The 27,398-nt window shown below is 38.7% G+C and overlaps 1 protein-coding gene across 1 annotated transcript in view; it reads right to left on the minus strand.

The window, feature by feature from the left end:
- The window catches only part of LOC139308601 (NACHT, LRR and PYD domains-containing protein 12-like), a 99,451-nt gene that overhangs the window by 56,776 nt on the left and 15,277 nt on the right, over positions 1 to 27,398 (minus strand). The window contains exon 4 of the mRNA XM_070932232.1: positions 14,909 to 14,941. Coding sequence (XP_070788333.1) covers positions 14,909 to 14,941 — 33 coding nt within the window. The remainder of the gene's footprint in view (positions 1 to 14,908; positions 14,942 to 27,398) is intronic.

Consider the following 27,398-nt stretch of genomic DNA (forward strand, 5'->3'; position numbering starts at 1 on the left):
TCAGAATGTTAAATTTACACAGTCGCAGAATCTGAGGGAAAATTTCTATAAAATGTTTTATAGATGGCATTTAGATCCCAAAAAGTTGTCATGTATGTACCCTAATGTTCAGCCAAAATGTTGGAGATGCGAATGTTTGGATGCTACGTATTATCATGTTTGGTGGACCTGTAGGAAAGTTAAGGCTTTTTGGATAAAAATTTGGTGGGTCATGCAGAATGTTTTGAAGAAAAAAATTCAATTCTCTCCACAATTGTTTTTATTGGGTATAGTTAAGGGTTTTACATCGGGTGAAACAAAATTGATATTGTATATGATAACAGCAGCAAGATTGTTGATAGGTAAATATTGGAAAAATGAAGCTTTGCCCACTATTGAAGAATGGACTTTGAAGATGGCCAGTTTCGCAGAGATGGCGAAGATTTCAGCATACTTAAAAGATTGTTCACAAGAGACTTATGAATGGGAATGGAAAAGGTGGATAGAATATGTTCAGAACAAATATCAAACTAGAAAGTATCAAATAGCTTTTATTTGAAAATAATGTATTAGAAATATTTTAATGAAATGAGGTAAAAAGAAAAATTATACAGGGGAGGGAGGGGTTCAAGTTTACATATAAGTGTCATACTAAGGGGTTTTTTTGTGTGTGTGTGTTTTTTTTAACAGTTATGAGTATATTATAGGGAAGTCTGGGGGGAGGGGAGGGTTAGGGAGGGTTAGGGAGGTTGGGAAGTTTGGGGGGGGAGGTGGGAGGGGGAAAAAGGGGTGAAAATGTAATTGTAAAACTTTTGCAATAAAAAAAAAAAAGAATGCTGCTGTTTCTACAGAGGCTAATCTCATGCCATCCGAGCAAATGTCAGGCAAACAAAAAATCATCTAAAAATAGATGAAAATAAATACTACGGCAAAAAGGAGGTATAGAAATTGTAATTTTAGTTGAAAGGACTAAAAACTGTTTAAATTTGTTAACCGGCCAAATACTCTGTTCAGCAAAAATACATTGTATGTTTGTGTGTGTGTGTTTGTGTATGTGTAAAAAATTTTAAAAAAACTTTTTATAAAAAAAACATTTTCATTTTTCCTTGTATGTTATATTCTGACAAGCTAATATAAATTGAATATAAGAAAAAGAAAGGGGTGTATGGGGACCTCCCTCCTTCCTTCCCTCTCTTCCTTTCTTTTTTATGGCCAGCACTGCAAGAACCACTCTGCAGCTTTCCCCATCAGGATTTTGGGTGTGATTAATATTCACAACAGCTTCTTACATAATGGGGATGGAGAGGGAAGGACTGATCATGCTGAATTAGCTTTAAACATGAACAGATTCACTTACTTGATGAACCTGGCAGTTTGTTAGCACCAGCATCTGCAAATGAAGATGGACTGAATTAGTGAAATAGAAATGATAAAAATAGGTAAATTCAGAGCATTTTAAAAAAATAGGTAAATACATGAGTTATAGAGTTAAACAGCAACTATGTCTGTCTACATTTACAATGTATATTAGATTTCTTATCTAACATACATTGACTGGAAGTGTCGGTTGACTGGAAGCATCACGGTGAGACAGTCGGAGAATTAGCGGGCTCTGATGAGCTGCAAAAACCCGGATGGACGAACCGCCGCCAAGGGGTCTTTGGACCGGAACCGTCCTGTAGGGCACCTCAGAAGACCAAGAGGAACAGGTAAGTTCCGAAGGTCAGAGGAAACTCTCTATGACTCGGCAGCCATTGCAGTTGTCACGAAGCTGGGGCAACTGGATTAAGCATTAAGCAGGAGCGGTGAACGGAATGGAGTTTTGTGAAGCTGGGTGAGTGAAAGCCAACTCACAGGTGAAACAACAATAAGAAAAAAGTCTTTAAACCTGAAGACCCCTAGCGAAAAACTTTACAGATAACAGCCGTGAGAACTTTTGGGGAGGATTCCTTTGTCTGCAAGCGGCTTGACTTTGGGGGGGGGGAAAAAGGAATACAATTGAACTTTTAAAATTGGACTAATACTAATTCAAAAAGAATAAAATGGTGCAGGAAATTAGAGAAATGATTAAATTGATGTACTTGTCTTGGAAAATGGAAATAAGAGAAATAACTACAATGCTGCATGGGGAATTAAAATCTGAGGACATAAAAATTGAGATAGAGCATACGCAAGCTGACAAGGAAATAAAGTCGGAGAAGCAAGACACAGAGGCTGAAAATAAAGAAGATAAAGACAATGCAAATTAAATATGAAAAAGTAACTGAACATGTGGGTAGTAATAATAAAAAGGAGGTTTTTAGAGATTACATTGGGATTAATAATGAAAAAAATAGAAAGGATGGAAAGAGACAAATAAGGAAAGAAGGGTGGAACAGAAAGAATATAAAGAACTTAAATGATTATACTGGGATTTACAGTGAAAAGATAAAAAAGAGAGGAAAAGGGTGGAAAACAACAGAAAATATAGGGCAAAATAGAAGAATCCAGGACTTTGAAATACAGAATGATGAGGTTTCCGGTTACGTCATCGTGTCAAGTAAGACGGATATGGAGATCACTCCTGTCCCCTTCTTGTAAACTTTCCAGTCTGGGTGGCTTTTCTTTGCCGGTGGCGGCCCCGGAGAGGTGGCTGTAAGCGGAGAGGAGCAGAGAGCGCGTGTGGAGTGGCAACCCAATGCGCGAAGGCGAATCTCTCCTGTTACAGGCTGGGAAGACGGCACCAGTAATGGCGGCCCCAAAGCGATGACTACCTATATTGGAAGGGAAACCTGATCGCAGATGGGCAAGGAGCCCTTTTCTAATTATAATTAGTCTACATTGTGACGGACCTTTGATCCTTTTGATCTCCCTATTGTGAGTGTTGTGGTGGTGGAGAAATGTTCTGAGTGCCCTTTTACGATTGGAGCTAAGACGGGGAAAGCGGCTGCTAGTTTATCACACCATGAACTTCGAGCCGTTATTGAATTGTGCTGACTGAAAGAAATATTGGATTTGTATTCGATTGGTGGGAAGTATTGCTGGATGGTTTATCTCCTCCCTCCCTGCTGATAAATTAAGAATTAAATTAAGAACGATGATCGAATGGACAGATATACCCCTTGGTAGAGAAATACTCTTCTTCCTTCTTTTCTATCATTAGAAGGTGTGTGTGTGGAACAGTACTTTACCCCCCTCTAGTGGTGAACAGTAGAATTACACTATATACTGTGCTCTTAGGAGAGAAGAAATTTGAATCTGTTTTGTACTTGATTGTATGTTTTTGAATGAATTACCCCCATTGATTATTATCTTTATTGAGTAGACTTGACCTGAAGGACTTGGAATACAATATATTTGTTCAATTGACTAACTTAAAAGCTGATTAAGATATTTTGAAAGTGATTGGGAATACCCCTTTAAACAAGATGTCAAGTGCAACAATTGTAACAACCACAAAATCGGGGGGAAAAGTTTTGACACTCCCAACGGTTGCTACCCCAGCCACACCTACATCATCATCTTCATCATCATCTAAATCTTTGGAGGACTTAGCTGCTGCAGGGAAACCTCCATCGTTATTAAGTCTACAAAATATGCTGCAGGCAATGTATGAGGTGATGACCAAAAATCAAGAAGATATCTCCAAAAATTTAGAGGACTTAACATCAGACCTTAAAGGGGAGCTGGGAGCTGTTAGAAACGATATCAAAATGTTGAACGAGAGGCTGGAAGGTGTTCAGGGGGGTATTGACACAACAGGAGAGTAAAGTTCAAAACGTAGAGAAGAGAGTGGGACGATGTGAGGAGAGACTGAATGGAAATGAAAGAGAGCAGCTCTCGGTGAATAGAGCCCTTGAAGAAGAAATTATATTTCTTGAAATGGAAAGGTCAGCCTTCTACTTGAGGATACAAAATGTGGTGGAAGAACGGGGGGGAGCCTTTAAGAGATATTGTGGTGGATATTTTGGCTGGGATTCTGGAGATAACTAAGAAAGATGTCCTGAGAGATATAGATGACATTTTTTGTGTATTTACAAGTTACACCAGGAGGCAGAGACTTCCGACAGAGGTTCATGTTAGACTATCAAAAAAAGCTCTTAGGGAAGAAGTGATTCTGAAGTCCAGAGACAAAACGGTGACATATAAGGACAAACAATTGATAATACTGAAGCAACTCCCCAGACGGGTACAGGAAATACGACGAAACTATCATTTCTTAACCACTCAATTAAGAAAACACAAAGTATTATACAGGTGGTTATTACTGGAAGGGTTACAATTTACTTGGGCTGACAAAAAAGTGAGAATTGACAACCTTAGAGATGCCAGAGACTTTTTTATAAGACATTTGAACCCTTTAGAAGCGGATGTGGGAGAAGAGTCAGAGGGGAAGAGTGGGGAAGAATTATTAGAGGAGGAAGAGAGAGGGGAACCAGAACAGGTAGGTGGGAGAAAGAAAGGAAGAGGACAGACGCAGATACAGGCAGAAATAGGAGCCGAGGGACTAAATCAGAGAGAAACAAGACAAACAAAAAGAAACTCCAAGCAGAAGGCAAGTAAGGGCAACAGAAGAGAGAAGGGATGGGGGAGGAAATTCGATTATTGTCAGTTAACATCAATGGGCTGAATAGCCCGAATAAGAGAAAAAAGATCTTTAATAAATTAATAAAAGCATGTTTGAATAGTATATACCTTCAAGAAGTACACGTGAAAAGAGATCATCTTTACTTACTGAATTATACCAAATTGGGTCAATTATATACATCTCTAGCGGAAACTAAAAAAAGAGGAGTAGCAATTTATGTTCAAAAGCATATAAACTCGAAATTAATTTTTGCAGATGAAGATGGGAGACTTTTGATGATCAAAGTAGAAATTTGTGGTAAAAATGTATATTGGTTTGTATTTATGCACCTAATTGGAATCAAAAAGTTTTTTTTTTCAGAATCTTTATAGTAAATTGGTAGAATTTGATTACTCACATATTTGTGTAGTGGGGGACTTCAACGCCATAGATGATAAGGATAAAGATTATATATCCGGAAATAAGAATCAGGAGGGAAAAAAGAGATCAGCAAAGAAAAGATTGCCTACTATCTGCCATCAAATACAAGAGGAATTTGGACTTAGAGACATTTGGAGGGAAAAACATCCGGAAGATAGACAGTACACATATTTCTCCGCCAGGCACTCATCTTGGTCGCGGATAGATGCGGTTTGGATGTCAGGGGAACTGAGGCAGGGAACACAGAAAGTAGAAATAGGTATCAATGAGTGGGCAGACCATAATCCATTATGGATAACATGGGGAGGCTTGAAAACAAGCCCCAGGTGGAGAATGGATGTAAGGATCCTCAAAGATGAACAATTCTTAAGTTATTTAAAGAAGGAGATGGTTTTTTTCTTTCAAGAAAATAATAAGGAAGATGCGAACTTTTTAAATGTCTGGGAAACAGCTAAAGCAGTGTTTCGGGGTTTAGTGACAAACTATATAGCGGGGAAACGGAAGGAGAGGGCTAAACGAGATAAATTATTAGAAGACTTGACCAAAAGTGAGGCTATGTTGCAACAGGACCCAAACAATAGAGAACTCAATATGAATTTGAAATTAGTACAACATCAAATTAATTCATTAGACCAAGAGGACTTAGGAAAACAAATTAGGTGGATGAAACAACGACAATTTGAAAATGCAAATAAACAGGGAAGATGGCTTACATACCGATTAAAAAAAGAAAAGGAAAGGAGTAGAATTCATAATTTGAGAGATAGGAATGGTGAATGGATTACAGGGGAAGAAGGGAAGAAAAGAATAGCGCAGGAATTTTATACCAATCTATATAGAAAAGAGGACAAGTCTGAGCAGGAAATAAAGAAATATCTAGAAGAATCTGATCTACCCAAAATATCGGACATGTCTAGGGAAATACTGGACAGGGAGATAACTGAAGGGGAAATTTAATTTAATTTAATTTAATTTAATTTCGAATTTATATACCGCCCTTCTCCCTGAGGACTCAGGGCGGTGTACAGCCAAGATAAAAAACATAGAATACAAATATTAAAACATTTAAAAATATATATAAAATTTGGCCCAAAAAATTAAAATCGCAGACTAATTAAAAGGATTTAAAAATTTTAAAAATTTCTTCTTAAGCCAACCCGGCTTGCTGAAAAAGATAGGTTTTCAGGGAACGACGGAAGGCATTGAGGTCCTGGATTCTTCTTATCTCCGTGGGCAACTGATTCCAGAGGGTGGGAGCCCCCACAGAGAAAGCCCTCCCCCTGGGGGCCACCAGCCTACATTGTTTGGCTGATGGCACCCTGAGGAGGCCCTCTCTGTGGGAGCGCACGGGTCGATGGGAGGTCATCGGTAGCAGCAGGCGGTCTCGGAGATAGCTAGGCCCTATGCCATGGAGCGCTTTAAAGGTGATAACCAACACCTTGAAGCGCACCCGGAAGACCACCGGGAGCCAGTGCAGCTCGCGCAGGAGTGGTGTTACATGGGAGCGCCATGTTGCTCCCATCACTACCCGCGCTGCTGCATTCTGGACCAGCTGGAGCCTCCGGGTGCTCTTCAAGGGGAGCCCCATGTAGAGAGCGTTACAGTAGTCAAGGCGAGAGGTGACGAGGGCGTGAGTGACTGTGCACAGGGAATCCCGATCAAGAAAGGGCCGCAACTGGCGAATCAGGCGAACCTGATAAAAGGTCCCCCTGGTAACAGCCGTCAGATGTTCCTCCAAAGACAGCTGCCTATCCAGGAGGACTCCCAGATTGCGAGCCCTTTCAGTGGGGGCCAAAGACTCGCCCCCAATAGTCAGTGATGGAGTCAACTGACTATATCGGGATGCCGGGAGCCACAGCCACTCAGTCTTGGAAGGGTTGAGCCTGAGCCTGTTCCTCCCCATCCAGATCCGCACAGCCTCCAGGCACTGGGACATCACTTCAAGGGCATCGTTGGGGTGGCCTGGGGTGGAGATGTACAGCTGGGTGTCATCAGCGTACTGGTGGTATCTCACCCCAAAGCCACGGATGATCTCGCCCAGTGGCTTCACATAAATGTTGAACAGAAGGGGCGAGAGGACCGATCCCTGCGGCACTCCACAAATGAGAGGCCTCGAGGTCGACCTCTGCCCCCCTGCCAACACAAACTGCGACCGGTCGGAGAGAAAGGAGGAGAACCACCGTAACACGGTGCCTCCCACCCCCAACTCTTCCAGCCGGTGCAGCATGATACCATGGTCGATGGTATCAAAAGCCGCTGAGAGATCTAATAGGACCAGAACAGAGGAATAACCCCTGTCCCGAGCCCTCCAGAGATCATCGACCAACGCGACCAATGCCGTTTCCGTGCTGTGCCCAGACCTGAAACCTGACTGGAACGGATCCAGATAGGATGTTTCCTCCAGGAATTGTGGAAACTGTTGCGCGACCACACTCTCAACAACCTTCGCAATGAAGCGAAGGTTGGAGACAGGACGATAGTTAGCCAATATTGCTGGATCCAGGGACGGCTTCTTGAGGAGAGGCCTCACCACCGCCTCTTTCAGGGCAGCGGGGAAGTGACCCTCACTCAAGGAAGCATTAATAACGCCCTGGAGCCAGCCTCGTGTAACCTCCCGGGAAGCCAGTACCAACCAGGAGGGACACGGGTCCAGTAAACATGTGGCCGCACTAAGTCTCCCCAAAATCCTGTCCACATCATCGGGAGTCACAGCATCAAACTCCTCCCAGATAACATTCTCAAGACTGTTCCTCGTCACCCTGCCCTGATCTACCCAGTCAGAGTCCAAATCCCCCCGGATCTGAGCGATTTTGTCATACAGGTATTGTCCGAAATCCTCCGCCCTGCCTTCTAAGGGATCCTCCCGCACTCCCAGATGGAGCAGGGCGCGGGTCACCCTAAACAGGGCGGCCGGACGATTCCCTGATGACGCAATAGAGGCGGAAAAGTAGTTAGACTTTGCCGTCTTTATCGCCACTAGGTAGGCCTTAATATGCGACCTTACCAGTGTTCGATCAGATTCAGCGAGACTGGCCCTCCAACCGCTCTCCAGGCGTCTTTTCCGGCGCTTCATTTCCCTCAGCTCCTCAGTAAACCAAGGAGCCACCCGGGATCGCCATCGGGTCAGAGGCCGCAAAGGCACAACTCGGTCCAAGGCCCCACCAGCCGCCCGATCCCAGTAATTGAAATTGAAAAATTGAAAAATTGAAATTGAAAAAAAAAATTGAAAGGGTTATGGGAAAACAAAAAACAGGAAAGACTCCCAGTACAGATGGCCTCCAAATATAATATTATAAGGCACTTTGGGAAGTTTTAAGCCCTTATATGACAGAACTATTTAATGGGGTAATCCAGGAGGGACAGATTCCGAATTCCTGGTCAGAAGCATTAATAACCCTCTTGCCGAAGGAAAGCAGTGACTTTTTTTTTTTTATTTTGATTTATATGCCGCCCTTCTCCGGAGACTCAGGGCGGCTTACAGTGCATTAAGCAATAGCCTTCATACTTTTGTATATTTATACAAAGTCAGCTTATTGCCCCCACAAACTGGGTCCTCATTTCACCTACCTTAGAAAGGATGGAAGGCTGAGTCAACCTTGAGCCTTGGAGAGATTCGAACCAGCAGTAAATTGCAGGCAGCTGTGTTAATAACAGGGTGCTTTAAACCACTGTAGTACCAAGGCTCTATTTTATTCCTTATCCCTGATCCAGAATTATAGACCTATTTCACTTCTTAATGCAGATTATAAATTATTTGTGGCAGTGCTAGCAGAAAGGCTAAAAGGTTTCCTAAGTCAATTTATACATGAAGATCAAAACAGTTTCCTACCTTGTAGGCAGATTAGAGGTAACGTGAGAATAATTATGAACGTCTTGGAACATTATGAAACCCATATTGATAAACAATTGGCTTTGGTCTTTGTGGATGCGCAAAAGGCCTTTGATCGAGTGAGTTGGAGTTTTTTAGTGGGTTTATTACAACATATGCAATTTGGGGAAAGGTTTATTCAGGCAATTCGTTCAATCTATTCGAAGCAGTCTGCTAAAATTCTAATTAATGAAGATGTTTCTGAACAAATCTGCATTGACAAAGGAACTAGACAGGGTGCCCGCTTTCTCCGGTGCTATTTATTTTAACATTAGAACCTTTATTGAGGGAAATTAGGCATAATTCAGGGATAAAAGGATTGCATATTAAAAACCAACAATATAAGGTACAAGCATATGCTGATGACCTAGTATTTATATTGGAAGACCCCATTTTATCGAGTCCGAATTTGATTTATGAGTTAGGAAAATATGGAAATGTAGCGGGCTTAAAAGTAAATAAGGAAAAAACTAAGGTTATTATTAAAAATTTGACAACAAAGCAGGGGAAGGAATTAGAAGCGAATTTGGGATTCCAAATTGTCAATAAATTACGATATCTAGGTATTATATTATCAGCTAAATGTACAACAATTAAAGAAGATAATTATTTGAAATTACTCCAACGAACAGAACAGGATTTAGAGAAATGGAAGAACCTTCAGACGTCTTTATTAGGTAGGGTCGCAATTATAAAATCTTATATCCTCCCAAAATGAACATATTTATTTTATACAGCACCAGCTAGACTAGACAGTACTTTTTTCAAAAAGTTAAATTAATGTGTCCTTAAATTTATCTGGCAAAATAAAAAGCTCAGAATTAAACTTAAAATGCTTCAAGAGGTGAAAGAAAGAGGGGGATTTGGCTTACCAAAATGGGAATATTATTATCAGGCTGCAAACTTAGTTTGGATAAGGGAATGTATCCTGCTGAGAAGAAGACGGTTGTTGATCCTGGAAGGTTCGGGGTTACAACAGGGTTGGCACTATTTTCTTTGGCAAGATAAGGTTAAAAAACATATGAGTTTTGCAGGACATTAAGTAAGGAATATCCTAATTGATACATGGAGGAAAGTTAAGGGTAAACTTTACTTTTCAACTCCTTCTTGGTTGGTCCCATTAGAAGCTACAACATATAGTTCGCTTTATAATAATGAAAAACACCTGTCCTATCCGGAACTGTTGGATGCCCAAGGATGCCTAAAAACAAGAACTGAGTTAGAGCTTCAAGGAATAAAATTGGATTGATGGTCATATGCCCAGATCAGCTCTAAATATAAGAAAGACAAGGAAAAAAGTGGTATAGTTATGACCCAGCAAGAAATAGATAGTATTATATTAGGAAAGGAGGAAAGAATATTATCTAAGATCTATAAATTCTTAATAACTTATTGGATAGGAGATGAGATTGTTAAAGACTCAATGATTGCCTGGGGGAGAAATATTGGTTATTCAATTGAATTGATAAAATGGGAAGAAATTTGGACGAAACAATTGAAATTTCTGATGGCAACCACTTACAAAGAAAACTTGTATAAGATGGTGTATAGATGGCATCTCCCTCGTGCTCGATTAGCTAAAATGTTTCCAGGACTCTCCCCAAATTGTTGAAAGTGTGGGGAGATAGGTACTTATTATCATGTATGGTGGACCTGCCCTAAGGCAATCGAAATTTGGAGATTTATACAGAGGTGGATATTAGAAATTACGGGATATAAATTACAATTGAAACCAGAATACTATCTATTAAATATTAGGCCAGATAAGATAGGCACGAGTATATGGTGTCTGATTACATATATCACAACCGCAGCAAGAATATGTTTTGCTCAACATTGGAAGGGGAAAGACCTACCGGCTGAAGATTTGATTCTGGGAAAAATTATCGAATATGCGGAAGCTGACAGGTTAACAAAAATTTTGAAAGATCAAAAGAACTCCGTATATTTTCAATGTTGGGACCAATGGTATACTTGGTTGAATAATAGAATAAAAAAAGGATAAGGTTAGTGTAGATTTTATTCTTTATTTGTATATCTTGACTGAAGTTAATATATTGTGTAAAGCTCCCGTCGCGATCTGTGTGTGAATAAATATTTTGTTGTAAAGAAATAAATAAAAAATTTTAAAAAAAAAAGAAATACAGAATGATAATACTGGGATAAACAGTGGGCTAAACAGTGGTGAAATTAAAAAAAAGAGAAAAGAGAGGGGGAACAATGGGAAATATAGGGCAAAACAGGAGAGATCAGGATTTTTTTTTAATTGAAAAGTTTTATAAGAAATACAAACAATTTTCTCCCCCCACACCCTATCCCCTTTCCCACATAATAGAAATTGTACATTTTCTTATACAAAAGAAAGCATTAAAATAAGACATTTTAATTACATTCGGAGTTGCTCTTCTTCTCTTTCTTCCCTCATTCCACAACAAACCTTCTTCTTCTCCTCCTTTCTTTCCCTTCCCTCCCTCCTCTTCTCTCCTACTTTCTCCTGCCTCCTCTCCCACCTCATCCTACTTCCTTTTCCTTTCCCCCACTTCTCTCTTCTTTTCCCCCTTCTCACCTTCACTCCTACTCCTGTCCCCTTCCCTTCCCTTCCTCCTCTCCTTTCTTCCATTCCTCACCCTCCCTCTCCTCTTCCTACTCCCTCCTCCTCTCTCCTTTCTAACTTCTTTGCTGTGAAATATTTTCCTCCTTTAGTGTCTGAGCAACTCCTGTATTCTACTCATAGATACTTTCTTCTGCTAAAACTTTCTCTATTCACCACTTCCCCTCCCCCCATCCCTTATCCCACCCTCCCCACCACCCCCCTGACTTCCCAGAGCAAAAACAGGGTATAGCATCTAACAAACATATGCTAAAATAAACTAACTAATTATAAAGTTCAAGACTCCCACATGTTCTTTAACTCCCCTTGCTCCAATTCATCAACCTCCCTTTTATAAATTCTCAAAACCAATTAAATTAAATTCATTCTTCCTACTTATAAAAAAACTTTTTCTTGATGTATAATCTGATACTTAAGCAGTCTTACAAACAGTAAAAATCATGAATAAATTCCATTTCTATACCCTCGAACATCATTCTTTTTGAACATTACTCCCTAGTGAAATTCTGAGTTTAACATTAATCCTCTTTCCTTCAAAAAAAAAAAAAAAGAAAAATTTTTCATCTTAAAATCTTACACATTTGATCTCATATATCTTTTAAAATAATATAGTCTTATGTTAAACATTTTAAAAATCTCTTAATACCTTTAAAACACTTATTTACCAAATATAAATTTCAAAATCTACAGGAAGATGTCTTTCAAATTTTCAATTAACTGTCTTAATACCTCTAACTTTTTAGAGAACAGCCCTTTTACTATCCAAAACTAATTATCATTTTGCAATAAAATTCTGAATTTAACATTATTCCTCTTCGCTTCAAAAGGTTAGGCATCTTAAAAGCTTATACAATTTATCTCATATATCTTTTAAAATAATATAAACTTATGTTAAACATTTTAAAAATCTCTTAATACCATTAAAACACATATTTGCCCGATGCCAATTTCAAAATCCACAGGAAGATATCTTTCTTAATCTTCTGTTCTTCTGTTCTTTCTATATTTTTCCAATCCTTTTTTTTTTATAAATTCTTTCAACAGTCCCCCCAATTTTATTTTTGAAACTTTTAAAATGGTGATTTGAGGTTGATGTTTCTGAAATACTCGCTCTCTTCTTGAGGTTGCGTTTTCTAACTTGAAATCCCCATTTCGTCTCTTCTTGCTTGTATAATCATTCAGTCCTTTTCTTTGTCCATATAGCCAGAATTTGTTGCCATAAAGATTGTCAGCTTGCAGTAAAAAGACTATTTGTTGCTTTTCTGTCAATTGAATGGAAACGTCCACCAAAACCTTTGTTTCAACTGTGCCAGCCTGTCTTTTAATCCTGACCATCTCTTGATCTTCCAAAAACAAATTCCTCTGAATAATTTCCTGCTGTCCCTCTAACAACTGCTTATATTTTCCCAAGCTGTTTTTTGAAAAAGCCCTTTCAATTGTATCCAACAGGGCAGAAGTAAAAGAGTCTAGAAGTTCTTGAAAAGCCTGAACAGTCATGGCTTGAGAATTTGCTGATTCACCACCCTATTGTCAGCCATATTTCAGCCACTTTGTATTCATCCAGCTATCAGGACAACAATTCAACTCTTTTCCATACAGTATAAAAACAAGATTTTAGTTAAAGTCAGTATCCAATTCTTTCCCTCAATACCAAATTCTTTTCCTGGCTGCTTCCACTTTAAAACTTTCTCTTAAGGTGTAATCCAGTAGCTGTATCACTGTTGCAAATGTTCACAAGCCTTAACAAGCACTTTCCCTAGTAGTTTCCTCCTCCCACCCTCAGGCGCCATTTTCTACATTTTAAAATGGAGTTAAAGTGTTACTTGCAAGTTTTTCTTTTTGTTTTCTCCTGATTTGCTCTGTCTGCGATCAAAGTAAAGATGTTAAAAGTCCCCCCGTTGATTTTCAGCAGATTTTGGTCGCGGCTTCTAGCTCCGCTTTGGCAGAGTCGTCCCTGGTCCAGAGCAGCTTGACCGGCTTCAATAGGGAGCCCACACCCTTTGCGCCCCAGGATTTCTCCTAGCGCACTTGGGGGGCTCTATCTCCGCCTGTCAACTCTTCTCTCTCCCCTTTGCCCGGGGAGAGGGTTCCAAGCCTCCAGACAGCTGTTTTTCGGCTGTTCTGGGGCTTTTACGGAACCGGGGATCGGGCGCTCGTAAAAGAGCATCTTCAAAGCTCGCGGAGCCAACAGGAAGTCCGAGAGATCAGGATTTTAAAGCACAGGAAAAAAGGGGAAAGAAAAGGTAAAAATAAAAATGAAAAGGGAGAAAAGGAGAAAGAAATGAAAGAGGAATATGATGTATATATCTAGAACTGAAATACGAATTGTAGTAAGAAATAATGGTAAATCATCTGATGGTGAAAATGAACTGAATAATAATTGGAATATTATCATTTGTATTTTTGAAATCTAGATAACGATGAGGGTTTTTTTAGAAATATGAATAAATTGAAATTGTAATAATTGAAATACTTTTAATGGTTTATGGTGGTGTGTGTAGAAATGATTAAGTGATGATTTTGAATAATACATGGGGAAAGCTATATGATTAGAGGATAACAGCTAGAATATTTTTAAATTTAACTAAGGAAATTGTAATAAATGAAATATTTTTAATTGCATATCGTGGTGAAAGTAGAAATGATTAAGATGTGGTTTAGAGGAACATATGGGGAAAATTATTTGATGTATGAAAATGGAACTAATTGGAATATCCACATTTATATTCTTTTTTTTTCTTGTTTGACTATATAAATGAAAAAGATATTTACATAATTAATTGATTTATATTAAAATGCTGGACTGTATTATTTAAGGAAATTTATGTTATAAAATAAGTGGGTTTACTATTCCTATAAGAATTGAACAACTGTAACACCACAAAATTAACTGATGATGATGGATACAAAAACAGATGACAATGAGAAGGGGTTTAATATAGAATAGAAGGGAAAAAATGGAATTTGGTAAAAATTAGAGATGAAAATGAAGGGTAATATTGGTAAAAAAATAGATGAAAATAAATACTACGGCAAAAAGGAGGTATAAAAATTGTAATTTTAGTTGAAAGGACTAAAAACTGTTTAAATTTGTTAACCGGCCAAATACTCTGTTCAGCAAAAATACATTGTATGTTTGTGTGTGTGTGTTTGTGTATGTGTAAAAAATTTTAAAAAAAACTTTTTATAAAAAAAATATTTTCATTTTCCCTTGTATGTTATATTCTGACAAGCTAATATAAATTGAATGTAAGAAAAAGAAAGGGGTGTATGGGGACCTCCCTCCTTCCTTCCCTCTCTTCCTTTCTTTTTTATGGCCAGCACTGCAAGAACCACTCTGCAGCTTTCCCCATCAGAATTTTGGGTGTGATTAATATTCACAACAGCTTCTTACATAATGAGGATGGAGAGGGAAGGACCTGATCATGCTGAATTAGCTTTAAACATGAACAGATTCACTTACCTGATAAACCTGGCAGTTGGTGAGCATCAGCATCTGCAAATGAAGATGGACTGAATTAGTGAAATAGAAATGATAAAAATAGGTAAATTCAGAGCATTTTTTAAAAATAGGTAAATACATGAGTTTTAGAGTTAAACAGCAACTATGTCTGTCTACATTTACAATGTATATTAGATTTCTTATCTAACTGTTCCTATGCATTTCTATGCATTTCTTTTTGGAAGAGGGAGAGCTACTATTAAACCACTCCTTCCACTCCTATGACACCAAACCATTTATTTTCCAAGTATGTCTTAAATGTGTGGAGTTTTGCATACCATCTTTATCAAAGCAAAACCCCTAACTTGGATACCAGTTGTTTTTGGTTTTTCCAATTGTCTGTAAGTTTTTTTTTTCAGGCATTAGAGTTTTAGAAGCCAAGTGAACTCTTCACTGTATTTCAGCTGAATGTAAATTGGGTTTCAATGATGCCATGTCAGCCATTCAATCTGTGTAGCCTTTTCTTCTCTAGCCTAAGTAATTTAATGAAATTACAGCTCCCTAGATCTTTGAGGGTGGGTGGGTTGTGCCCTCCTTTAAGAATGCTGCTGTTTCGGTGACTTCCGGTTTGCTAGCCTTCGGCGGCGGCGGTGCCTTTTGAAGCTCCGCCAGCCCCGCCGCCTGTAGAGCCGCTTCGCGATCGAGAAGCGGCTCGAAAACTTCAAAATCCTGAGGATTGTTGGAGGAGAGATAGCAGGGCACAGGTCGAGCCCCTGTAACCCCCCAGGGAATTGTTTCTGGGGAGGAAACAGGCGCGGCTCCCTCCCAACCTGCTGAGACTCCGGGCGGCGTGGGACGATTCTGCTTTCGCAGAACAAGCCGGCTGCAGTAAACATTTAAAGCGAAAGGAACCAACTTTAACAAGCAGCGGATATACACTTGAACCCTGAAACTTGGAATCGCAAGTATTAGTGCTTTGTTGACTTTTTAATTTAAGAAAAAATGCGAATGAGTGAAAGTGACTTGAAAAAATATGGCGCTCAGCATTAGAGTTAACGAGCCAGCAAGTGTGGATTGGTGAAGTTATCTTGCTTTGTTACAAAGTTACCAAGTTGCTACAAAGTTGCTTCGTTTGTAACAAGAGAATAACAGAGAAATTTCTCCTTTTTCAATACTGGACTTTGCTTTACTTTGGTTCTTATGTGATTAAATCTGGGGGACTTTTTCAGAAGTCTTTGTGGAGGTGGGAGAGGAAGAAGAACTTCCTTTTTTAGTAAAAACCAGCCTACGTGGCAGGATGGCCTCAAAGAAGCAGGAAGTGAAGGCAACAGGAGGTGGATCTCCCACACATAAAGCACAACCTCCCCCAGTACAACAGATACAGACTCAGAAAAAAGATTTTGATGTGGGAGATTTAAAAGAATTTATTTCTAAAACTTTGGATGATAAATTTCAAAAATCTCAACAGGAGATAGATGATAAACTTCAAAAATCACATCAGGAATTTATGCAGGAAATTAATGAAGTTAAAGATATGGTGAAACAGAATCAAAACAAGGTGACCAAAAAAATATCAGAAGTGGCGTCTGGCCTGGCAGAATTTATTATGAAAGTTGATTCTAAAGTTGAAGAACTTAAATCAGAAGTTAATGTTAAGATGAAAGACAATGATTATAAAATTGCTGATGTTGACAATAAAATGCAAAGAGTTGAAAATGAGATTGTGATGGTACAATTCAGGGCAATGGAGTTTGCCATACGGCTTCGAGGAATTCGAGAAGAGGAAAGACAGGATTTGAGACAAGTTTGTTCTGAGGCCTTGGCTAAGATTCTACAAGTTAATCCTGATGTGGTTTTTCACAAAATAGATAAAATTTACAGAGTGAATTCTTGGATGGCCAGACAAAGACAATTGCCCAGAGATGTGGTCATATATTTTACAGATAGAGAAATAAGAAATGACATCCTGCAAAAATCCTTTTACACTTCTGTGCAAGTGGGGGGCTCACGAATTGGAATTTATAAAGAATTACCTCCTAAAATGCTGAAAACTAGAAAAGAATTTGGCTTTCTTGTTAAGGAATTGCAAAATTTACAGATACCATTTCGGTGGGACGCCCCAGTTGGTATAATTTTCAGATACAAGGGAGAAAGATATCATTTGAATACCGTGGAGAAGGCAGAGCACTTTTACACTACTATCCTTAAGGAAAGAACACCATCTCCACGTACATCTACAGTTTTGGAGATTAAGGAGAGTGAAGAGAAGCAACCTCAACGAGAATTGCAAGAACAGTCTAAGCAGGAATTAGAGGAAATGCAAGGCGCAGAAGGAGGTTTTCTGGATGAGCCTTTGCTGGAATCTTCTCCAATCTTGGACCCGGTCTGGATGATTGAAGTTAAGGATCAACGTATAACTCGAGCTCAATCTAAATTACTTAAACAAAAGCAACAACAACAACAGGAAAGACAAGACAAGAAGGCAGTTAAGAGTACTGCACAAGAGACTGGAGCCATGGGGGGAGCGAGATCGAAGCTTTCGGATGACCTTCGATTATTCTGCTCTTTGCTCCAGAAAGAGGAAGATGACGTTTAAGTGTTTATCTTGGAATGTTAATGGGTTGAATTCAGCACAGAAAAGGAAGAAATTATTTACATATTTGAAACAATTTAATAATGATATAATTTGTCTACAAGAAACGCATATCACAACTCAAGATCAAAAATATTTGATAAACTCCAAACTAGGAACACATTTTATATCTTCAACTTCGCAAAAAAAGAATGGTGTGGTTATTTATGTAAATAAAAAGTTAACAGCTAAAGTTATAGAAGCAGATGAAGATGGTAGGTTTGTAGCAATTGAATTGCTTACAGCGAATGGCCAAATTCTTCTGATTGGAATTTATGCTCCCAATCAACAACAGGACCATTTCTATAAGATGTTACATACTAAAATACTGCAATGGGACTACAGATCTATTTTAATTATGGGAGACTGGAATGGAGTAATTGATTCTAAATTAGATAAAAAGAGTTTGGCAAAGTCTAGGATCAGATTACCACAGACCTTTTTTGACATGAAAGAAGATATGGAACTAAAAGATGTTTGGACAATACATAATCCAAAAGAATTGGACTACACTTTTTTTTCTGACAGACACAGATCCTTCTCTAGGATTGACTTCATTTTGTTGACAGATGACTTACTTGTCAAGACAAAAAGAACAAAGATTTTTCCAAGAACTTTGACTGACCATAGCCCAGTATGGATAGAAATTGAGATGGATAAGGTTGAGAGACGTTCTTGGAGATTAAATGAGAACTTGTTTAGATATGAAAAAAATACAACAGAACTTAAAAAGCATTTGAAAGAATTTTTTGAAATAAATCTGAATAAAGGTACCCCAATTGAAATTGTGTGGGACGCAAGTAAAGCTTATATGAGAGGGGTACTTATCTATATGAACTCTAAACATAGACTGTTTCGACAAAAGAAAAGATCTGAACTGGAAATAGAAATAAAGAATAAAGAACAGTTACTTATTAAAAATCCAACAGATGAAAGAATATGCAGTGCTATAAAACTTTTGAAAGACCAATTTCAAATGCTTATGGTGGAACAAGTTGCAACAAACTTACAATATGCGAAGCATAATACATTTTGTAACACTAATAAACCGGGCAGATGGTTGGCTTACACATTGAGGAAAAAACAAAGTACACGGACTATTGATAGTATTGATATTGGAGGGAAAGAAATCTTTCAACAAAAATTAATTAAAGAAGCCTTTGTGGACTATTATACCAAACTATATGCCAAAGAGGAGGTGCAGAATGGACTTATAGAAAAATATTTAAACGATAAAAGAGTTACAAAAATTACTGATCAACAAAAGGAAAGAATGAATTACCCTATAACAGAGGAGGAGATAATAGTAGCAATTAAACAGTTAAAAACAGCCAAAGCTCCTGGCACGGATGGTTTGACCGCAGTGTATTATAAAACTTTGCAAGCTGAAATGGTGGGACAACTCAGAGATTTATTTTGCAATATTCAACAAGGGGGTAAAATACCCCCATCATGGACAACTGCTTATATATCTTTGATACCAAAAGAACAAGTCGGTCCTAAAAAACCAGAGAACTATAGACCAATATCTCTTTTGAATACAGATTATAAAATCTATGCGAAAGTATTAGCCAACAGGTTGATGCCAGTAATCCAAATGGTGATTCATGATGATCAAGCGGGATTTATCGAGGGCAGACACATGAAGGATAATGTAAGGCAAGTAATAGATTTATTGGAATATCTTGAGAAGAATAAACAGATTCCTGCAGTGCTGGTCTTTCTGGATGCAGAGAAGGCCTTTGATAGAGTGGATTGGAATTTTCTACTAAAGACTTTAAAAAAGATGGATTTTGGGGATCAATTTATACAGGCGATTTCAGCAATTTACCAAGAGCAAAAGGCACAGATCATTATTAATGGAAGTTTGACAACAGAGTTTAAAATTGAAAAAGGAACAAGACAGGGATGTCCGTTGTCCCCACTTTTATTTATTCTATCTAACACTTTTTTGCTAAATACAATACGGGACTCTAATATCTTGAAAGGTATAATGATTAGGCAAGAGGACTACAGAATAAAGGCATTTGCAGATGATCTGGTTGTTACCCTATCACAACCAATGGAATCAATAATCTTGATGAAGGACATTATACAAGACTATGGTAAAGTTTCAGGTTTTAGACTGAATCCAAAAAAGACTAAAATGATAGCTAAAAACATGACACAAGATCGCAAACATGAGCTTGAAAGGAGGGCAGGTTTTGAGACTGTACCTAAGGTAAAATATCTAGGAGTTCAGGTTGCAGAATCAAACATAAAATTGTTTCAAAATAACTATGAGGTGTTGTGGCGAGAGGTGCAGAAAGACATGGAGACTTGGAAAAAACTGCAGCTGTCTCTACTTGGAAGAATAGCAGCAGTTAAGATGAACATTTTGCCAAGATTTCTTTTCTTGTTTCAAATGATTCCGGTGCTTAAAAGTGATAAACAATTGAAAGTCTGGCAAACTGGACTCAATAAGTTTGTCTGGAACGAGAAAAAGCCGAGAGTGAAATTGAAAATTATGCAAGATGTTCCAGAAAGAGGAGGTCTTAAACTTCCAAATCTACAGTTATATTATGATGCAGCAGCTTTAACTTTAACAAGTGATTGGTTTGGAAGTAAAAAGGCTGGAATATTGAATGCAGAAAGTTTTGATCTTGAATTTGGATGGCATGCTTACTTATTTTATGATGACAAAGTTGATAAAGTATTTAAAAGTCATATACTTAGAGGCTCTTTGATGAGAGTTTGGAAGAAGCACCGACTCAAATGGGATTATAAAATACCGCTATGGCTGGATCTTGGTCATACTTTGTGGAATACAAATATAATGTCACTCGGGGGGTTTTTATACAAAGAGGTTCTTTTTACAGATGCGGGCAGATGGCAGTTGAAGACATTGCAGACACTGTTGGACGAAGGGATTAATCTAACTTGGTTACAATATAATCAACTACAACTGAGATGGAAACAGGACCAAAAAACTGGTATTATGTTGCACGAGGAAGAACTGGTTAGACATATAAAAGAAAAAGGTCCAATGCATATCAAAAGGCTTTATAATGTTTTGCTAGAAAGGGATTCAGAAACTGAATTAGTTAAAGATTGTATGATTAAGTGGGCACAAAATTTTGAAGAACCAGTGATGTTGGAAACATGGGAAAAAATTTGGGTTCAGAATGTTAAATTTACACAGTCGCAGAATCTGAGGGAAAATTTCTATAAAATGTTTTATAGATGGCATTTAGATCCCAAAAAGTTGTCATGTATGTACCCTAATGTTCAGCCAAAATGTTGGAGATGCGAATGTTTGGATGCTACGTATTATCATGTTTGGTGGACCTGTAGGAAAGTTAAGGCTTTTTGGATAAAAATTTGGTGGGTCATGCAGAATGTTTTGAAGAAAAAAATTCAATTCTCTCCACAATTGTTTTTATTGGGTATAGTTAAGGGTTTTACATCGGGTGAAACAAAATTGATATTGTATATGATAACAGCAGCAAGATTGTTGATAGGTAAATATTGGAAAAATGAAGCTTTGCCCACTATTGAAGAATGGACTTTGAAGATGGCCAGTTTCGCAGAGATGGCGAAGATTTCAGCATACTTAAAAGATTGTTCACAAGAGACTTATGAATGGGAATGGAAAAGGTGGATAGAATATGTTCAGAACAAATATCAAACTAGAAAGTATCAAATAGCTTTTATTTGAAAATAATGTATTAGAAATATTTTAATGAAATGAGGTAAAAAGAAAAATTATACAGGGGAGGGAGGGGTTCAAGTTTACATATAAGTGTCATACTAAGGGGTTTTTTTGTGTGTGTGTGTTTTTTTTAACAGTTATGAGTATATTATAGGGAAGTCTGGGGGGAGGGGAGGGTTAGGGAGGGTTAGGGAGGTTGGGAAGTTTGGGGGGGGAGGTGGGAGGGGGAAAAAGGGGTGAAAATGTAATTGTAAAACTTTTGCAATAAAAAAAAAAAAGAATGCTGCTGTTTCTACAGAGGCTAATCTCATGCCATCCGAGCAAATGTCAGGCAAACAAAAAATCATCTAAAAATAGATGAAAATAAATACTACGGCAAAAAGGAGGTATAGAAATTGTAATTTTAGTTGAAAGGACTAAAAACTGTTTAAATTTGTTAACCGGCCAAATACTCTGTTCAGCAAAAATACATTGTATGTTTGTGTGTGTGTGTTTGTGTATGTGTAAAAAATTTTAAAAAAACTTTTTATAAAAAAAACATTTTCATTTTTCCTTGTATGTTATATTCTGACAAGCTAATATAAATTGAATATAAGAAAAAGAAAGGGGTGTATGGGGACCTCCCTCCTTCCTTCCCTCTCTTCCTTTCTTTTTTATGGCCAGCACTGCAAGAACCACTCTGCAGCTTTCCCCATCAGGATTTTGGGTGTGATTAATATTCACAACAGCTTCTTACATAATGGGGATGGAGAGGGAAGGACTGATCATGCTGAATTAGCTTTAAACATGAACAGATTCACTTACTTGATGAACCTGGCAGTTTGTTAGCACCAGCATCTGCAAATGAAGATGGACTGAATTAGTGAAATAGAAATGATAAAAATAGGTAAATTCAGAGCATTTTAAAAAAATAGGTAAATACATGAGTTATAGAGTTAAACAGCAACTATGTCTGTCTACATTTACAATGTATATTAGATTTCTTATCTAACATACATTGACTGGAAGTGTCGGTTGACTGGAAGCATCACGGTGAGACAGTCGGAGAATTAGCGGGCTCTGATGAGCTGCAAAAACCCGGATGGACGAACCGCCGCCAAGGGGTCTTTGGACCGGAACCGTCCTGTAGGGCACCTCAGAAGACCAAGAGGAACAGGTAAGTTCCGAAGGTCAGAGGAAACTCTCTATGACTCGGCAGCCATTGCAGTTGTCACGAAGCTGGGGCAACTGGATTAAGCATTAAGCAGGAGCGGTGAACGGAATGGAGTTTTGTGAAGCTGGGTGAGTGAAAGCCAACTCACAGGTGAAACAACAATAAGAAAAAAGTCTTTAAACCTGAAGACCCCTAGCGAAAAACTTTACAGATAACAGCCGTGAGAACTTTTGGGGAGGATTCCTTTGTCTGCAAGCGGCTTGACTTTGGGGGGGGGAAAAAGGAATACAATTGAACTTTTAAAATTGGACTAATACTAATTCAAAAAGAATAAAATGGTGCAGGAAATTAGAGAAATGATTAAATTGATGTACTTGTCTTGGAAAATGGAAATAAGAGAAATAACTACAATGCTGCATGGGGAATTAAAATCTGAGGACATAAAAATTGAGATAGAGCATACGCAAGCTGACAAGGAAATAAAGTCGGAGAAGCAAGACACAGAGGCTGAAAATAAAGAAGATAAAGACAATGCAAATTAAATATGAAAAAGTAACTGAACATGTGGGTAGTAATAATAAAAAGGAGGTTTTTAGAGATTACATTGGGATTAATAATGAAAAAAATAGAAAGGATGGAAAGAGACAAATAAGGAAAGAAGGGTGGAACAGAAAGAATATAAAGAACTTAAATGATTATACTGGGATTTACAGTGAAAAGATAAAAAAGAGAGGAAAAGGGTGGAAAACAACAGAAAATATAGGGCAAAATAGAAGAATCCAGGACTTTGAAATACAGAATGATGAGGTTTCCGGTTACGTCATCGTGTCAAGTAAGACGGATATGGAGATCACTCCTGTCCCCTTCTTGTAAACTTTCCAGTCTGGGTGGCTTTTCTTTGCCGGTGGCGGCCCCGGAGAGGTGGCTGTAAGCGGAGAGGAGCAGAGAGCGCGTGTGGAGTGGCAACCCAATGCGCGAAGGCGAATCTCTCCTGTTACAGGCTGGGAAGACGGCACCAGTAATGGCGGCCCCAAAGCGATGACTACCTATATTGGAAGGGAAACCTGATCGCAGATGGGCAAGGAGCCCTTTTCTAATTATAATTAGTCTACATTGTGACGGACCTTTGATCCTTTTGATCTCCCTATTGTGAGTGTTGTGGTGGTGGAGAAATGTTCTGAGTGCCCTTTTACGATTGGAGCTAAGACGGGGAAAGCGGCTGCTAGTTTATCACACCATGAACTTCGAGCCGTTATTGAATTGTGCTGACTGAAAGAAATATTGGATTTGTATTCGATTGGTGGGAAGTATTGCTGGATGGTTTATCTCCTCCCTCCCTGCTGATAAATTAAGAATTAAATTAAGAACGATGATCGAATGGACAGATATACCCCTTGGTAGAGAAATACTCTTCTTCCTTCTTTTCTATCATTAGAAGGTGTGTGTGTGGAACAGTACTTTACCCCCCTCTAGTGGTGAACAGTAGAATTACACTATATACTGTGCTCTTAGGAGAGAAGAAATTTGAATCTGTTTTGTACTTGATTGTATGTTTTTGAATGAATTACCCCCATTGATTATTATCTTTATTGAGTAGACTTGACCTGAAGGACTTGGAATACAATATATTTGTTCAATTGACTAACTTAAAAGCTGATTAAGATATTTTGAAAGTGATTGGGAATACCCCTTTAAACAAGATGTCAAGTGCAACAATTGTAACAACCACAAAATCGGGGGGAAAAGTTTTGACACTCCCAACGGTTGCTACCCCAGCCACACCTACATCATCATCTTCATCATCATCTAAATCTTTGGAGGACTTAGCTGCTGCAGGGAAACCTCCATCGTTATTAAGTCTACAAAATATGCTGCAGGCAATGTATGAGGTGATGACCAAAAATCAAGAAGATATCTCCAAAAATTTAGAGGACTTAACATCAGACCTTAAAGGGGAGCTGGGAGCTGTTAGAAACGATATCAAAATGTTGAACGAGAGGCTGGAAGGTGTTCAGGGGGGTATTGACACAACAGGAGAGTAAAGTTCAAAACGTAGAGAAGAGAGTGGGACGATGTGAGGAGAGACTGAATGGAAATGAAAGAGAGCAGCTCTCGGTGAATAGAGCCCTTGAAGAAGAAATTATATTTCTTGAAATGGAAAGGTCAGCCTTCTACTTGAGGATACAAAATGTGGTGGAAGAACGGGGGGGAGCCTTTAAGAGATATTGTGGTGGATATTTTGGCTGGGATTCTGGAGATAACTAAGAAAGATGTCCTGAGAGATATAGATGACATTTTTTGTGTATTTACAAGTTACACCAGGAGGCAGAGACTTCCGACAGAGGTTCATGTTAGACTATCAAAAAAAGCTCTTAGGGAAGAAGTGATTCTGAAGTCCAGAGACAAAACGGTGACATATAAGGACAAACAATTGATAATACTGAAGCAACTCCCCAGACGGGTACAGGAAATACGACGAAACTATCATTTCTTAACCACTCAATTAAGAAAACACAAAGTATTATACAGGTGGTTATTACTGGAAGGGTTACAATTTACTTGGGCTGACAAAAAAGTGAGAATTGACAACCTTAGAGATGCCAGAGACTTTTTTATAAGACATTTGAACCCTTTAGAAGCGGATGTGGGAGAAGAGTCAGAGGGGAAGAGTGGGGAAGAATTATTAGAGGAGGAAGAGAGAGGGGAACCAGAACAGGTAGGTGGGAGAAAGAAAGGAAGAGGACAGACGCAGATACAGGCAGAAATAGGAGCCGAGGGACTAAATCAGAGAGAAACAAGACAAACAAAAAGAAACTCCAAGCAGAAGGCAAGTAAGGGCAACAGAAGAGAGAAGGGATGGGGGAGGAAATTCGATTATTGTCAGTTAACATCAATGGGCTGAATAGCCCGAATAAGAGAAAAAAGATCTTTAATAAATTAATAAAAGCATGTTTGAATAGTATATACCTTCAAGAAGTACACGTGAAAAGAGATCATCTTTACTTACTGAATTATACCAAATTGGGTCAATTATATACATCTCTAGCGGAAACTAAAAAAAGAGGAGTAGCAATTTATGTTCAAAAGCATATAAACTCGAAATTAATTTTTGCAGATGAAGATGGGAGACTTTTGATGATCAAAGTAGAAATTTGTGGTAAAAATGTATATTGGTTTGTATTTATGCACCTAATTGGAATCAAAAAGTTTTTTTTTTCAGAATCTTTATAGTAAATTGGTAGAATTTGATTACTCACATATTTGTGTAGTGGGGGACTTCAACGCCATAGATGATAAGGATAAAGATTATATATCCGGAAATAAGAATCAGGAGGGAAAAAAGAGATCAGCAAAGAAAAGATTGCCTACTATCTGCCATCAAATACAAGAGGAATTTGGACTTAGAGACATTTGGAGGGAAAAACATCCGGAAGATAGACAGTACACATATTTCTCCGCCAGGCACTCATCTTGGTCGCGGATAGATGCGGTTTGGATGTCAGGGGAACTGAGGCAGGGAACACAGAAAGTAGAAATAGGTATCAATGAGTGGGCAGACCATAATCCATTATGGATAACATGGGGAGGCTTGAAAACAAGCCCCAGGTGGAGAATGGATGTAAGGATCCTCAAAGATGAACAATTCTTAAGTTATTTAAAGAAGGAGATGGTTTTTTTCTTTCAAAAAAATAATAAGGAAGATGCGAACTTTTTAAATGTCTGGGAAACAGCTAAAGCAGTGTTTCGGGGTTTAGTGACAAACTATATAGCGGGGAAACGGAAGGAGAGGGCTAAACGAGATAAATTATTAGAAGACTTGACCAAAAGTGAGGCTATGTTGCAACAGGACCCAAACAATAGAGAACTCAATATGAATTTGAAATTAGTACAACATCAAATTAATTCATTAGACCAAGAGGACTTAGGAAAACAAATTAGGTGGATGAAACAACGACAATTTGAAAATGCAAATAAACAGGGAAGATGGCTTACATACCGATTAAAAAAAGAAAAGGAAAGGAGTAGAATTCATAATTTGAGAGATAGGAATGGTGAATGGATTACAGGGGAAGAAGGGAAGAAAAGAATAGCGCAGGAATTTTATACCAATCTATATAGAAAAGAGGACAAGTCTGAGCAGGAAATAAAGAAATATCTAGAAGAATCTGATCTACCCAAAATATCGGACATGTCTAGGGAAATACTGGACAGGGAGATAACTGAAGGGGAAATTTAATTTAATTTAATTTAATTTAATTTCGAATTTATATACCGCCCTTCTCCCTGAGGACTCAGGGCGGTGTACAGCCAAGATAAAAAACATAGAATACAAATATTAAAACATTTAAAAATATATATAAAATTTGGCCCAAAAAATTAAAATCGCAGACTAATTAAAAGGATTTAAAAATTTTAAAAATTTCTTCTTAAGCCAACCCGGCTTGCTGAAAAAGATAGGTTTTCAGGGAACGACGGAAGGCATTGAGGTCCTGGATTCTTCTTATCTCCGTGGGCAACTGATTCCAGAGGGTGGGAGCCCCCACAGAGAAAGCCCTCCCCCTGGGGGCCACCAGCCTACATTGTTTGGCTGATGGCACCCTGAGGAGGCCCTCTCTGTGGGAGCGCACGGGTCGATGGGAGGTCATCGGTAGCAGCAGGCGGTCTCGGAGATAGCTAGGCCCTATGCCATGGAGCGCTTTAAAGGTGATAACCAACACCTTGAAGCGCACCCGGAAGACCACCGGGAGCCAGTGCAGCTCGCGCAGGAGTGGTGTTACATGGGAGCGCCATGTTGCTCCCATCACTACCCGCGCTGCTGCATTCTGGACCAGCTGGAGCCTCCGGGTGCTCTTCAAGGGGAGCCCCATGTAGAGAGCGTTACAGTAGTCAAGGCGAGAGGTGACGAGGGCGTGAGTGACTGTGCACAGGGAATCCCGATCAAGAAAGGGCCGCAACTGGCGAATCAGGCGAACCTGATAAAAGGTCCCCCTGGTAACAGCCGTCAGATGTTCCTCCAAAGACAGCTGCCTATCCA

The sequence above is a fragment of the Pituophis catenifer genome, unplaced genomic scaffold (genome assembly GCF_029215685.1).
Source record: "Pituophis catenifer annectens isolate HBS135680 unplaced genomic scaffold, rPitCat1.0.hap2 SCAF_1, whole genome shotgun sequence".
Taxonomy (NCBI): Eukaryota; Metazoa; Chordata; class Lepidosauria; order Squamata; family Colubridae; genus Pituophis; species Pituophis catenifer.